Source organism: Erythrolamprus reginae, chromosome 4 (genome assembly GCF_031021105.1).
Source record: "Erythrolamprus reginae isolate rEryReg1 chromosome 4, rEryReg1.hap1, whole genome shotgun sequence".
In the NCBI taxonomy this organism is placed as follows: domain Eukaryota; kingdom Metazoa; phylum Chordata; class Lepidosauria; order Squamata; family Dipsadidae; genus Erythrolamprus; species Erythrolamprus reginae.
This window is the reverse complement of record NC_091953.1, coordinates 77,165,155-77,179,018: the sequence shown is the minus strand read 5'-3', so window position 1 is coordinate 77,179,018 and position 13,864 is coordinate 77,165,155. Positions and strand designations below refer to the sequence as shown.

General features: G+C 44.0%; 1 protein-coding gene across 3 annotated transcripts in view; it reads left to right on the top strand.

Annotated features, from left to right (window-relative positions):
• Positions 1-13,864, top strand: part of POLA1 (DNA polymerase alpha 1, catalytic subunit) — an 801,468-nt gene that overhangs the window by 297,337 nt on the left and 490,267 nt on the right. For all 3 annotated transcript variants that reach the window (XM_070750673.1, XM_070750672.1, XM_070750674.1), the window contains exons 29-30: positions 7,682-7,887; positions 8,934-9,066. In XM_070750673.1, coding sequence (XP_070606774.1) covers positions 7,682-7,887; positions 8,934-9,066 — 339 coding nt within the window. The remainder of the gene's footprint in view (positions 1-7,681; positions 7,888-8,933; positions 9,067-13,864) is intronic.

The following is a 13,864-nucleotide window of genomic DNA, read 5'->3' as shown; positions in this document are numbered from 1 at the left end:
AAACTTCAGATCGTGCAGAACGCGGCCGCGAGAGCCATCGTGGGGCTTCCCAGATTCGCCCACATTTCTACAGCACTCTGTGGCCTGCATCAGTTTCCAATCACAATTCAAAGTGTTGGTTATGAGCTTTAAACCCCAACATGTCATTGGACCAGAGTACCTGCAGAACCGCCTGCTACTGTATGAATCCCAGCGACCGATAAGGTCCCACAGAGTTGGCCTTCTCCGGATCCCGTCCACTAAACAATGTCGTCTGGTGGGCCCCAGGGGAAGAGCCTTCTCTGTGGCGGCCCCGGCCCTCTGGAATCAACTCCCGCTGGAGATTAGAACTGCCCCCACCCTCCTTGTCTTTCGTAAACTACTCAAGACTCACCTATACCGCCAGACATGGGGGATTTGAGACACCTTTTCCCCAGGCTCTTTATATTTTATGTTTGGTATGTATGTGTTGTCTGGTTTTAATATGATAGGGTTTTATATATTTCTTTTTAATGTTTGATTTGTTTCATTATAATACTGTTTTTTATCATTGTTGTGAGCCACTCTGAGTCTTCCGAGAGGGGTGGCATACAAATCTAATAAATAATGATGATGATGATGATGATGATGATGATAATAATAATAATAATACAGGAGATAAGAGAGGCCACCTGTGTTTGGGTGGGGCTCCAGTAATTAGAGCTGCTGATATAAATAGCAGTCTGCTGGTTTGCCCGTTGTGGAAGATTATCTGATCGTTGTTTCTTCAGGACCATGCCTTGCTGTTTCCAGATTTTGTTGATTTTTCACCACTTTGAAACCAAAGCAGAGCAAAGTGTGTGTGTCTCACTTCATGGAAGAAGGAGGGCTGTGACGTTTCTTCACAGTTGCTACGTAGCTAAGTACTTAAGGACTGATTAAGGGGATTGTACAGCCTACAAGGTTGTTTTGGGACAAGTGCTCTTTGCAATACAAAAAGGGTGCTTTGTTTCCTTTGAGTTTTGTGATAAAGAACTTGGTTTTTGAATTTTCAAGTGTGTGTGTGTGTTTCTGAAATTTTTACCCTTAAATTTTCGGGAGACTCATACCATAGAGCCCAGCAGAACAGAATAATCTTCCACCCTCCAGACACACACCGTTCCAGAGTGAAGTGTTTTGGATTGTTTGCTTCTCTTTTTTCTGGCATTTATCCGATCATGGCTGCATTACCTTTTGAAAAACAGTCCAACAAAATTATCACATATAATCTGTTCTAACTATGTTTGTCTTGAGAACAAAATGGAATTTCCTGGAAAAAGAGATAAAAATCAGGGGTCCTTGGTGCTCTCTGAGCTTGGTTGCTTTTTTGCAGATCTTTCATTAGTCAAATTAGGTAACATCATAAGTGTATGCTGCCCCTCTCCGAGGACTAATGATGTCCAAGCTCATTCAATGGAATATACTTTATGGGACAATTTAGCTTGAGTAGGATCTAGACTGTATGTTCTGTCCTTTGTGAGGGTGGTCATAGTGGAAAGGGCTCATGACTCCCAGATGGTGAGACATTTTGGGTTCGTAAAAACCCTTCATCTGGTGAGGAGGGAATTTTGGTGGACTTCCATGAAAAAGGACATTGAGGCTTATGTGGCCAGCTGTCCTATGTGTGCAGCTGCAAAAAGACCCCCGGTCGGCCACAAGAATTGCTGCAAGATGTGGTGAGACCTGGGGCATCATGGAAGGAAATATTGATGGATTTCATTGTTGAAATGCCAGAGAGTGGGGACACACACAGTGATTTGGGTTGTTACTGATCTTTTTTCTAAACAGGTGCATTTTGTGGTGTGCCTGGAGATCCCATTGGCTAGAAAGTTGGCTAAGATGTTCATCCAACATGTGCATAGACTTCATGAGGTGCCTGAATGGATCATATCAGACGGGGGGGGGGGATCCAATTCACTTCGGGTTCTTGACTCCGCCCATGGGCTAAGCTCTGCCCATCATCCCCAAACCAATGTAGTGTTTGAAAGGGTTAACTCAGTATTGGAGCAGTACCTTTGCTGCTACATAAATAATCAACAAGATAATTGGAGTGAACTCTTTTCCATTTGCAGAGATAATTTATAACAATTTGGTGCATGTTGTGATTCCGTCTGAGGCCCCTCAGGGAACGGCTGACCCTCTGCCGGCTCTCTGCTCAGAGGGGGAGGATGAGGAACAGGGAACGGCTGACCCTCTGCCGGCTCTCTGCTCAGGGGGGGAAGATGAGGAACAGGAGGTTCAGGCAGACGAGGAGGAGGAATCTCAACCCGAGGGGGAGCTCTCCCCAGCAAGCAGCCTGGATTCTTTAGATGACCAGGCACAAGGAATAATAGATTTCCGGCAGAGAAGGGCAATCCAACGAAGGGGACAATTAGCCAGGTACTTCAAGCACTGAATGGGCAACAGCTGGGTTTGGGTGTGGTGCTCTCCGGAAAGGCTAAAAAGGCAGACCCACCCTTCCTGGTTTGTGGAGAATTATCTTTGGGAGTCGTGAGACCTGGCTGTGATCTTTGGCGTCTTGGAATTCTGGCTTGTGACTTTGAATACTGAAACCTTGAGGGGAAAAGGTGGGTGTGCCAGCAAGAGGTCTGCTGTGAAGGCTCATAGCCTGCCTGTGGGGAAGAACAGGTTTTCCTCTGTGTTTATTTTAAAACTATAAAGTGCTTTTTCTACCAGCGTGTCTGGCTGCTTTTTCCAGTTGGTGCTGAAGTCTGGGGGCACCCAGACAGAACAGTGCATAGCAGCACTGGGTTCACTCCGTTCAGATTAATTTATGGCCAGGACTTTGTGCCTATTCTGGAGCTACCACAAGAGGAGCCCAAACATCCCATGTTAAAAGAGTAGGTGGATCATATGAGATTGAATTGGCTGGTAGCCTGTAAACCCCTTGATGAAGCCCACCAAGCACATAAGTCTCAAGCCGACAAGAAGAGAGCAAAACTGGTGAATTACCAAGTGGGGGACAGGGTCTTTCTGTCTACTAAGTTCTTACAGATAATGCAGATCCCTTCAGCCATAGTTTTGGTTGATGGGGAGTAGAAGATGGGCTTTTTCTGAAATGGCCCCCTACTCTAAAGAACATCCTCCCTATGGAGATTAGATTAGCCCCAACCCTTTTGGCCTTTCATAAGGCCCTGAAAACCTGGCTACATTCCCAGGTCTCAAATGCTGAATGTGTCAAGGGCCCTGTTTCCTGTCTGTATTGCTAACTGGCCATATATATAGGTTGCTGCCATGTTTTCCCAAAAATAAGACCTATCCCAAAAATAATCCCCAGTTTGATTTTTAGTGTGCTCCTAATATAAGCCCTACCAAAAGAATAAGCGCTAGTTAAGGTCAGCAGCAGCAGGGGAGGCATGGCCAGCACCAAAGGCAGCAAGACCATGGGGACCAAGAGTGTCCAGCAGCAGCAGGTGACATGATTACTTGTCCAAGCAGCAGATGAAGACAAAGGTGAGGGGAGTTGTATGATCTTGATGTGTCACGGGCTGGGGTAGCTGGCTGCAGGAAGCTTGTCTTCACATGGTAGCAGTGGCACTGGCATCAAACTGAGGCAGAGGTGCAGTGGGGAAGGCAGGCGAAAATCGGTGTGCCAGAGTGGGCTACCATTTGGGCCACAGGGAAGCCAAGAGATAGAAAGCGGCTGGCCAGCTACTCTGTTCCACCATTTCTTATCATTAGCTTGCTTGCTTGATTGTGGGACAAGTATGTGGAAGAAATGGGCCGGTGGACACACAGGATGGAGTTCATGGAGCTGCCACCGCCACAAGGTGAGGCAGTTGTCAGAGTGGATAGTCTGGTTTGCAGGTGTGGGGCACATGGGGCAGCTCCACTCTCTTGCCTCGCGGTTGTCTTGCAATGCCCAGCATGTATCTTTCCATAGCTCTTTGCACCACTCGTAGCTTTTGTATCAATTGTGAGATTAGTACCCATGTTTCACTGTCATAGAGTGCAGAGTATAGAGCAAATAGCACACACAACTTTTCAGGCATATGGGGAGGGTTTTTTTCTTGAAAATTATGCTTAAGTTGCTGAATGCCTGCCAACCTCCTTTAACATACCATTCAATTTATTTTATTGTATCATCTTCCATTGAGATCCGTTGGTGAATGTATATGTCGTGGTTTATTGTGTCTAGTTCTTCTCTAGATATAAAAATCTTTCCTCCCTCCCTCCCTCCTTTCCTATCTTCCTTCCTTTCTTTTTCTTTATTTTTTCTTCCTCCCTTTCCCTCCCTCCCTCATTTCTTTCTTTCTTTCTTCTTTCTTTCAAATGAAGTTGTATACTATCTATAAATCACTTTGTACCTCTTCTCTCAAACTTTAGCTTGGTATTTGGTTTAATTTGCTTGGTAGTTTCTGACTTACTGTCACAATTGGAACCAACAGTCTTAAATAAGAATACTGATCATAACTCCCTTTTTTCAGTGCTGTGGTAAGTTCAGTTAGTTGCTAAAGAAATGGTTGTAAATTGAGGACTACGTGGATAGATTTGTTCAACTGTTCTTTTCATTGTTGCATTGGTACTATTTCTTTGAAATTTTGTGTCAAATTTATGATATGACTTTTTCTTGGTTCTGTCAACATATATCTAAGCAGAATACAATATTTATATGATGATGATGTTATCTACCCAGTCATGTACAACTCTTGATGATTTTATGGGCCACGTTTCTCCACATCTTCCAATCTTGCACTACTACTTTGAATTGTTCCATGCCCTGGCTGGTGCCAGCTCTGATAGTGTCCAGCTGCTGTGCTCCCCGGTGGCCTTGATTCCTTTTTACTGCTAGCTTTTCCAAACATAATTGCTTTCTCCAATGAATTCCCCTGCATGACTTGACTAAATTAAGTGAGCCATATTTTATGATTTTACCTTCCAGTGGCCTGTCTGGGGTTATGTGCTCTAATAGTTGCTTATTAGCCACCTGAGATATTGCCTCATTGAGGTTCCCCTTTCTAGTTGCTGCCAAACTCAAAGTCAAGTTTCAAGGTCTGCTTTTAAGCAATGTTCCTTTGGGGCATTACAGCTTACCTCTGGAGCCAAACTACAGAGAGAAGTCCCACTAGAATATACAGCTTATCATAGCTTGATAGTCCTCTTGCCTGATTGTAATGTACATAAATCTCCGGACATCAATTCCTGTTTCCTTGTCTCCTTGCTCTTTTCTTATCTCCTTTTGTTTTACAACACTCCCCATATAAACCCATACCAGGGGTAGGTTCTGGTTTCTTCCACTACCAGTTCACTTAGGGATGCGCCGTGAGTGTGTGCATGTGTTGCATGCGTGTGCACATGCACAGTACTTATAAAAAGCTTCTGTTCACATGCAGAAGCAAAAAACAAGCTGGCCCCGCCTAGAGAACCAGCTTGGGGGCTTGGGTCACTGCTGGTTCCAATGACCCAGGCCGCCAAGTTACTGCTAGTTCTTTAGAACTGGTCCGAACTGGGAAGAACCCATCTCTGACCCATACATATAATGTCTTAGCATTCACTTTTGTACGCTGAGGGCCTTGGTGAGGTAAGGCTACTCCGGACATCAGCACATCCCTGAAAACAGTAGGGTGAGGCTGAAAAGAGGCCTAGATGTTCATTTGGAACCCCTTTGCTGTGAGATTACTTGTACAGAAATGCCTTACAAAGTGAAAAAAATAACAATTTAAGTCAACTCTCCAGGATATCAATGAAGGCAAAGGAACCCTTTCCTTTGGAGGTTGCAAATTAAAGTTGAAAGCAACCAAGTTTAGCCGTAAAAAGAAAGCAGGCCACCAAAGAACAGAATGGTTGAACAACATCAAAGCTGACACAAACAGAACATAAAACAACTCAAAGAAATAGTGCACCTGATTTCTGCTTGCAGAGCCCTGATTAGAGATTCTAGATAGGTAATATGTCCATGTAGACTTGTAATTTGTTTACAAAGAGGACAGTATCCAAATTTGAAAATACTCCGAAACACAGCGTAAAACAAGTATTACACTGAACTAAGCCAGTCATTTTGAAATGAAATAGAATCAAAGTCTTGAGTGCACTACCCCTGAATGTATTATTAGTATATTTGGTTTATAGTTAATAGAAAATGGCTTTTTTCACTACCTTTCTCTCCTCCTTCTCTTACTAGGTCTCAGAGTCCCAGCCAGGAGCTCTTTCCCCTGGCCTCTGTGAATTGAAAGTGCAATTGGAAATGACTTTTCCCCTCCTTTCTTCTCCTTCCCAGCCAATAGTTCCTCCCCAGCCTAATCTGTGAATATCTGTGTTGAATTCAAACTACAAATGAAAATGTCCTTTCCCACCTTCCTCTTCCTTCCCAGACAGTAGTTTCTCCCCAACCTCTTTGAATTCAAGAAATAGAAAATGGCCTTTCTCTCCACCTTCTCTCACTAGGTCTCAGAATCCCAGCCAGGAGCTCTTTCCCGGCCTCTGTGAATTGAAAGTTCACTACATGATTAGCATGATCTATTTTTGACAAACCCATGTTGGCTTTTAGTTATTATTTTGTTTTACTATATGTTACTATATATTGCTAAAACATACTATATACAGCAGTATGTTTTAGCCTTCGCTATGCTTTAAATTTATTCTGTTGCATATGTGCATATACAGTAATACCCCGGTTATTGCGTCCCCAACCATTGCGAACAGGGTAAGTTGCGATTTTTCAACCCGGAAGTAAAAACACCATCTGCGCATGCGTGCCCTTTTTTCTATGGGCACGCATGCGTAGATGGCGCCCGGCAGATCAGCTGCTGGGCGGCTTCCCTGGGTCTTCCCCCTCTTGCTGGCAGGAGGGCGAGCAGCGGGCATCAGCAAGGAGTTTCCCCACCGCCCACGCAAACTCCTTGCTGCCGCCCGCCCTTCGCCCGCCCACACCGTTCATTCTCGCCGCTTTGGAGCTGAGTCCTGAAGTGAATTCGCTTCAGGACTCAGCTCCAAAGTGGCGAGAGCGAGCGAGGACAAGCCGTTCGCTGGCGCTAGCTCTCGCCGCTTTGGAGCTGAGTCCTGAAGCGAATTCGCTTCAGGACTCAGCTCCAAAGCGGCGAGAGCGAGCGCGGACAAGCCGTTCGCTGGCGCTAGCTCTCGCCGCTTTGGAGCTGAGTCCTGAAGCGAATTCGCTTCAGGACTCAGCTACAAAGCGGCGAGAGCGAGCGCGGACAAGCCGTTCGCTGGCGCTAGCTCTCGCCGCTTTGGAGCTGAGTCCTGAAGCGAATTCGCTTCAGGACTCAGCTCCAAAGCAGCGAGAGTGAGCGCCAGCGAACGGCCTGCCTGCCCGCTAGCGAGGAGCCGAAGATTGGGGGCGGCGCGGCTGTTTTAAAACGTCGCCACCGGCATGGGGGGCTTGCCAGCAGCCCCCGGACCCCCAACCCGGGTTTGGGGGGCTGCTAGGAAGCCCCCCATGCCGGCGGCGATGTTTTAAAACAGCCGCGCCCCCCCAATCTTCGGCTCCTCGCTAGCGCTGCGGAAGTAAAAACACCATCTGCACATGCGCAGATGGTGTTTTTACTTCCGCAGCGCTACTTCGCAAAAACCCGCTCATTGCGGGGGGTCCTGGAACGGAACCCTCGCAACGAGCGGGGGATCACTGTATAGTGTTTTTTTCTGCTGACTAAATTTTACTTCAAGTGTATTTAAATATTACCCTCTTAGCAAGAGTATTTTTAAAAATTAATTGGTGGTATATTTGCAGATTAAAAGTGAAATAAATAAACTCTACAAGTTACTGGAGATAGATATTGATGGAGTTTTTAAGTCCCTTTTGCTCTTAAAAAAGAAGAAATATGCTGCTTTGGTTGTTGAGCCAGCAGGAGATGGAAAATACATTACCAAGCAAGAACTTAAAGGATTGGACATAGTGAGAAGAGATTGGTGTGATCTTGCAAAAGAGACTGGAAAGTAAGTAGCTCTTTTTGCATTCTACTCTTTCTCTGAAAGATTTAACAGAGTATTTTTGTATATACAATATTTTAAATATTGCTATGTTAAACTGTTTCTAAGGGTGCTGTAACTATTCGACTGTTCAATACTTCATATTATTTCTAACTAAAATATTTTAAAATCCCTTCAATAAATCTATATGGAAGCCAGTAGCTCTGACTAATATTTCTCAAGTTAAAAAAAAATCCACACAGAAGCCATTGGTTTCTGAGAGTTATGCCTCCAAATTATTAGTTATGATAGAACAAGCAAAGAAGTTGAAAAAAATATGAATTGAAAGTGACTCCCAGTAATTTAAGCAGAACAATTCAATTTTTATCCAGAAGAGAGCAGCATAAACAGCAATGAAATGGAGCTGCGAAATTGCAGGTAGGATGGGTGTGGCCAGAAGAGTTAGGCAGGGAAAGTAGAACCTGACAACACACTGATTCTTTTTCCTCATAAATGTATGTATTTTGTTGAAATAGTAGTATTTACAAATAATCACAAATATTTGTGTTCAAAACTGCTGAATTTTGTAAAGAATTAATAAAAGCTTCAATTAATGAATAATTTCACTGCAAGTTTTTAGAGAAGCTATGTGTACAAGTTTAACCTAGTAGAGGAAGTTGAGAATATAATTTTTTAATGTGATGGACAAGAACAGAGTAAAATGCACATCCGTGCCGATTTGCATATCTTTTATTTTGCTTTTCTACAGTTAGATGAAGTTATTTAGCTTTCTTTATTCATTGAATAATTAATATCAAATATTTTCTGATATGTTTTAATGAATATATTATTTAATGAGAATTAAATTGATGGAATGGTCAATTGATTAAATTAAATTTTAGAAGAGATGTGACCAGTATATTATTGGCTATTTGTCTACACTCCATGTCAGTACAATAGCAACCAGTAATTTTTGTGGAAAGATTACAAGCATTTTTTCCTTTACTTTCTGAGCACCTTAATGGGATTTATGAATATGCTGTATATGTTCTAATATCTTATATCTTTTTCAGCTACATAATTGGTCAGATCCTTTCTGACCAATCTCGAGATATAATTGTAGAAAACATCCAAAGAAGATTAATAGAAATTGGAGAAAATGTCAGAAATAATCTTATTCAAATAAAACAATATGAAATAAATAAGGTAATTAATATTGTTTGTTGTTATTATATATGAATCAGTTTGAATATATCTATGGAACATTGGTGCCCATTTCTTATGTTGATAGTAACTATTTTCATATTAAAGCGACATAGATCAGAAATCTACAAATATTTTATAATTCTATCATGAATGTGTAAAAATATATGTCTTGGAGGAGAAATAATAAAACAGGATTTCTTTGGGCTATGCAGAATTAAATATATTTAGAACTTTGAGTAATCCAGAGAAAGTCTTTTTCTGTATTATTTTATATATTATCTCTAAACTTTTCTCTTTTAATGTATATTTCTCAGCCTGTGTATTGTTGCTGCTTATAAAATCATATTTCACACTGACATATTTCTGGACATGGCCAGGATATGTCTTGGATGCATTGTTTAAATGAAAGCAGTGTTTTTCTAAAAAGGGGAAAGTATTAGTAGAATGTTACTTCATTTTGGCAATCATAATTTTCTTCTCAGTTTACTCTAATTATAAATGACTCTTACAATATTATAATATTAGACAGGACAAAAGTAAGTATGAAGATTTTTAAGAAGGTAGAATCCTGCTTTTGTTTTCAGGTTGACATTTCTACTGGCCATAATACAATAATAATGCTGTCCTACCTATGTATATTGTATATCTAAGCATATCTAAATACATGTTATGAGGGAATATCCACTACATCATGGTTTGGAATCCCAAATTATTTGTTGGAGAGAAAACAGGCTATGTTAATATGAATTTTTAATGTTACATTTGAAGAATGGTTAATAACTTGCTTTGGTTGCTTTGAAGTATGTATTCCCCTAAAGCAGTAGTACTCAACCTGGGGGTCGGGACCCTGTTTGTGGGTCAAACTACCGTTGCACAGCGGTTGCCTAAGACTATGGGAAAAGACAAATTTCCAATGGTGTAGGAACTAAAGCTTCTATTCTGGTGCCTTAGAACATATTTTTACAATCTGACCAATCAGGCGTTTGAAGTGACCCTCTGAACTTCCTGCCAATCAGCTTAAAGCTCTGTTGGGAGAATTGGTGCTAGACTTATGGTTGGGGGGTCACCACTATATGAGGAACTGTATTAAGGGGTCGCAGCATTAGAAAGATTGAGAACCGCTTGGCCTAAAGACAACCTGCAAATATTTTAAAATCAATTGAGCATATATACCGTATTTTTCGGACTGTAAGATGCACCTGACTATAAAACACATCTAGGTTTAGAGGAGGAAAACAAGAAAAAAAATATTCTGAACCAAATGATGTAATGATATATTTAATAAAATATAGCAGAGTATTATTTCAATCAGGTAAAGTTAACAGCTTAAGAACCATCATCACTGTCATTAACAAATGAGGAGAGACTTTAAGGTTCAAGCACTATTCTAATTTTCTGGAAACCTCAAGAACTCCTCATTGCTAGAGTCAGAATTTATGAAGCTCAGTTGCTCACAATCACTGATACCACTTTCTTCGCTATCTTCATATCATTTTCAGTTCCATCTAAGGCCATGATGGCGAATCTATGGCATGCGTGCCAGAGGTGGCATGCAGAGTCCTCTCTGCTGGCAAGTATGCTGTTGCCCCAGGTCAGATCTCAGTGGCATTTCTTTTGTAAACTTCTGATTTCCTGAAAACAACAAAACAGAAGCTCACAAAAGAAAAAGATCTTATCACTTGCTGTGCTGCCAGTGTTGGGATGCCTTGCCCCCCACTGGCCAGCTGGTCTTCAGGTCTCTGCTGCACATGCATGCAAGTCTGTGCATTTGTGCATGCATGTACATGCGCACATTCACGCACACACCTCTCAGTTTGGGCATGTGCATGCATGCAGTTTGGGCATGATGTCTAAAAGGTTTGCCATTACTGATCTAAGGCATTGCCAATGCCACATTTTTTTGAATGATGCTGCAACGATTTTGTCCTTCACTGAGTGCCATGATGTTTTAACCTATTCACAAACTTGAGTGATAGTGGGCTGTCTCATTCGTCCTGTGGGTGGCAGATCATGATTATCAGCAAGTATCTATTTGTTCCACTTTTCTTGCATATACAATTTAAAAGATTTGTTGATGGGAATGTCAAGAATGTTTTCCTTTTGAAAATTAACATAGATGGAAATTTGGTCCACAGCAGTACAACACAACTGTGTAATGTGTTTTCTCATTACAGAATCTTAGATTCATGCTCTCTTGGCATTTTTTGCACAATTCTAGTTTTGATGCACATAGCAAGGCCATGTCGCCTCATAAATCTGAAGCACCACGATGGTGAGCCAGTAAACTCCTGAATGCCTTTCTTTACAGCAATGCATTTGGCTTCATATATTACCATTTTTGTAGAAACTTTGAAGCCATTATTCTGATGATGTGTGATCCATTCTTTCATGTCCATCTCTAACTGTGGCCACTTTGCAGCAAGCCCATGAAAGTTGTGTTTATTTTTATCTTTTACTTTTTGTAGCTAATCCATCTGTTTCCTCCACTCTCTTATCATTTTTTTCAGTTGGAGGTGATCCAAAATGTTTCTCCGCTACTCTGTTTCTATGTTCCTCAGCATATTTCACTACTTCCAGTTTAAAATAAATTTTATACGCTAGTCTTTTCTGCTTTCATATCTTTGTAGTGGTATGTAGGGTCAATAGATATTGTAGTATTTTTCTGCAAGAAAGAACTGTCAGTAATGTGTACTTTATAACAATACAGAGCACTGTAGCTGAAACCATGTTCATACATTCTCCAATGCACTTGCAAGGAGAGTCCAAGATGGGTTATACTTCAGTCTGATTGGTAGGGACTGAGTTTTAATTTAAATAATTACCAGGCAGGCACCGCCTCCCTCCCCTTAGCCCTCCAGTCTAAAAAACTCAGTCGCAGTAAAGGGACTCCTGAGTTACTTCTCTTGTAAATTATTGTGTTCTTAATATTATTTTTTGTATTACACTAACACTTTTCTTTTTTCCTTTTCTTTTAGGTGCAGAGGGGGAATCTTGCCTCGGGCGGGCCTGGGTTCAAAACCTCCCGTGGGTTTAACCCAGTTGCCTGCAGCTCCTCCCTAGCCAGAACCCACACAGCACAGCGAGGACTCAGCAAAGCTACCCCTGTGGGTTCGGGAGTGAGCGCCCGGGTAGCCTACCTCCGAGGTGGCGCCCGGAGGACGAGGAGGTGGTTGACGCTTCGGGGAGTCCGTCCTCCCCCTGGCGAATATACCACGGGCCGAAGGGTGGCTCCTTGCACCAGCGGCCGCGGGGGAGGCTGTCGCCCCCCCCCCCAACAAAGGCAGGCGAGAGCCGATCCGCGCCGGAGGCATCCCCGGCTCGCCCCAAACAGCAGCGGATCGGCTCCGGAGAAGGATTGCAATTTTACTGGGCGATCGAGAGGGCGGGAATCGTCGGCTTCCCGCCCGCTAAAAATGTTGTGAGCCGTTACCATGGCGATGACCCACGGCCATCTTGGTGGCACTGATGCGGCAGCGAATGGCGGCCATCTTGGGAGGGTCTAGTGCCTCCAGGCTACTGATTCCCGCCCAAGCTGCCCCTGTTGCCATGGAAGCCAGCCGGCGGCCATGTTGGTAAGGTCGCCGGCTCGGAACTGTGCTCGGCCACAAGCCTTGCTGAAACCGGCAGAGAGAGTGTGCAGGCGCAGAGGGGAAGACTCCTGGCCTTTCGGTTTCGTTTTTGGGGAACTCCCAGCAATCGCACGAGGCCCCGAGGAACAACGCAACGGTTTCAGCACTAAATTGAAAAATTGTGAGTGTTCCTTTGGGGCATGGCCGACCAAATAGCACCGGTTGGGGAGGAGACCACCCCTTCCAAGCCCAGTACTCCAAAGGAAAAAGCCTCAAAGCCAAAATCAAAATCTGGGCAGAGCTCTTCACTAAAGGATGCAGAGAAGCGCATCAGAGCTCTTGAGAAACAGTTGGAGGCTTCACAGAGGGCAGCAGGGCCGGCTATACCTCTCACTCAGAAGTCACCTGCCAATCCCTCCATCTCCCCCCCCCCCATGTTCTACCCAGGGGTATCAACCTCAGTCTCAGAGAGGGATTGGTCCCCAGAGAGATGGAGCCAGGCCTGGCTACCACCCAGGACCAAACCATATGGCCTGGGGAGACAAGCTGCGGGGTGGTCTTCCAATTACCCCCCTTCACAAGCCTCACAACACGCCCAGACGGCCACCTTCACCCCTACGGCGGCAGGCCTCCGCAGCACCCATGATGCTTGGCAGAGCATGCCCCAGGCCCTGCAAGAGCCGATAACTACCACTTATAATCAGGGCCTGGTCTCGGGGGCACAACAACACCAACAAGCTCCAGTGGGTCTCCCTCCAATGAGGTCTAGAGACCCCTGGTCGGCCCCTGCCACGCAGTCCTTAATGGAATCCATGGAGGAGGAAGATGCCTACCGAGATGACTTCAGCGCAGCTGAGGATGACTTGTCTGGAGATGACCAACCACCAGAACAACCTACCTACACCGGCCTGTTCAAGTCCTCCCTCTTCAAGGTGCTCCTGAATAAGGCAAAACTGACTATCGATCAGGCTGGTGAGAGCGGCCAGGCGGTACCGCCGGAGACATCTCAGCCAGCAAGGGGATTGTTTGTCTTCCCTAAACAGGAGACAGTGAACATTCCTTCTTCCCACCTATTCCTGGAGACCATCCAGCGCCCGTGGGAAAACCCAGCAGCCGCCCAGGGACCCTCCAATCTTGATCGCAGATTCTACACCTTCGACCAACAGATGGAGGAGTTGCTGGAATTCCCAGTCGTGGACAAGCCCGTAACGAGCCTGGTATCTAATGCT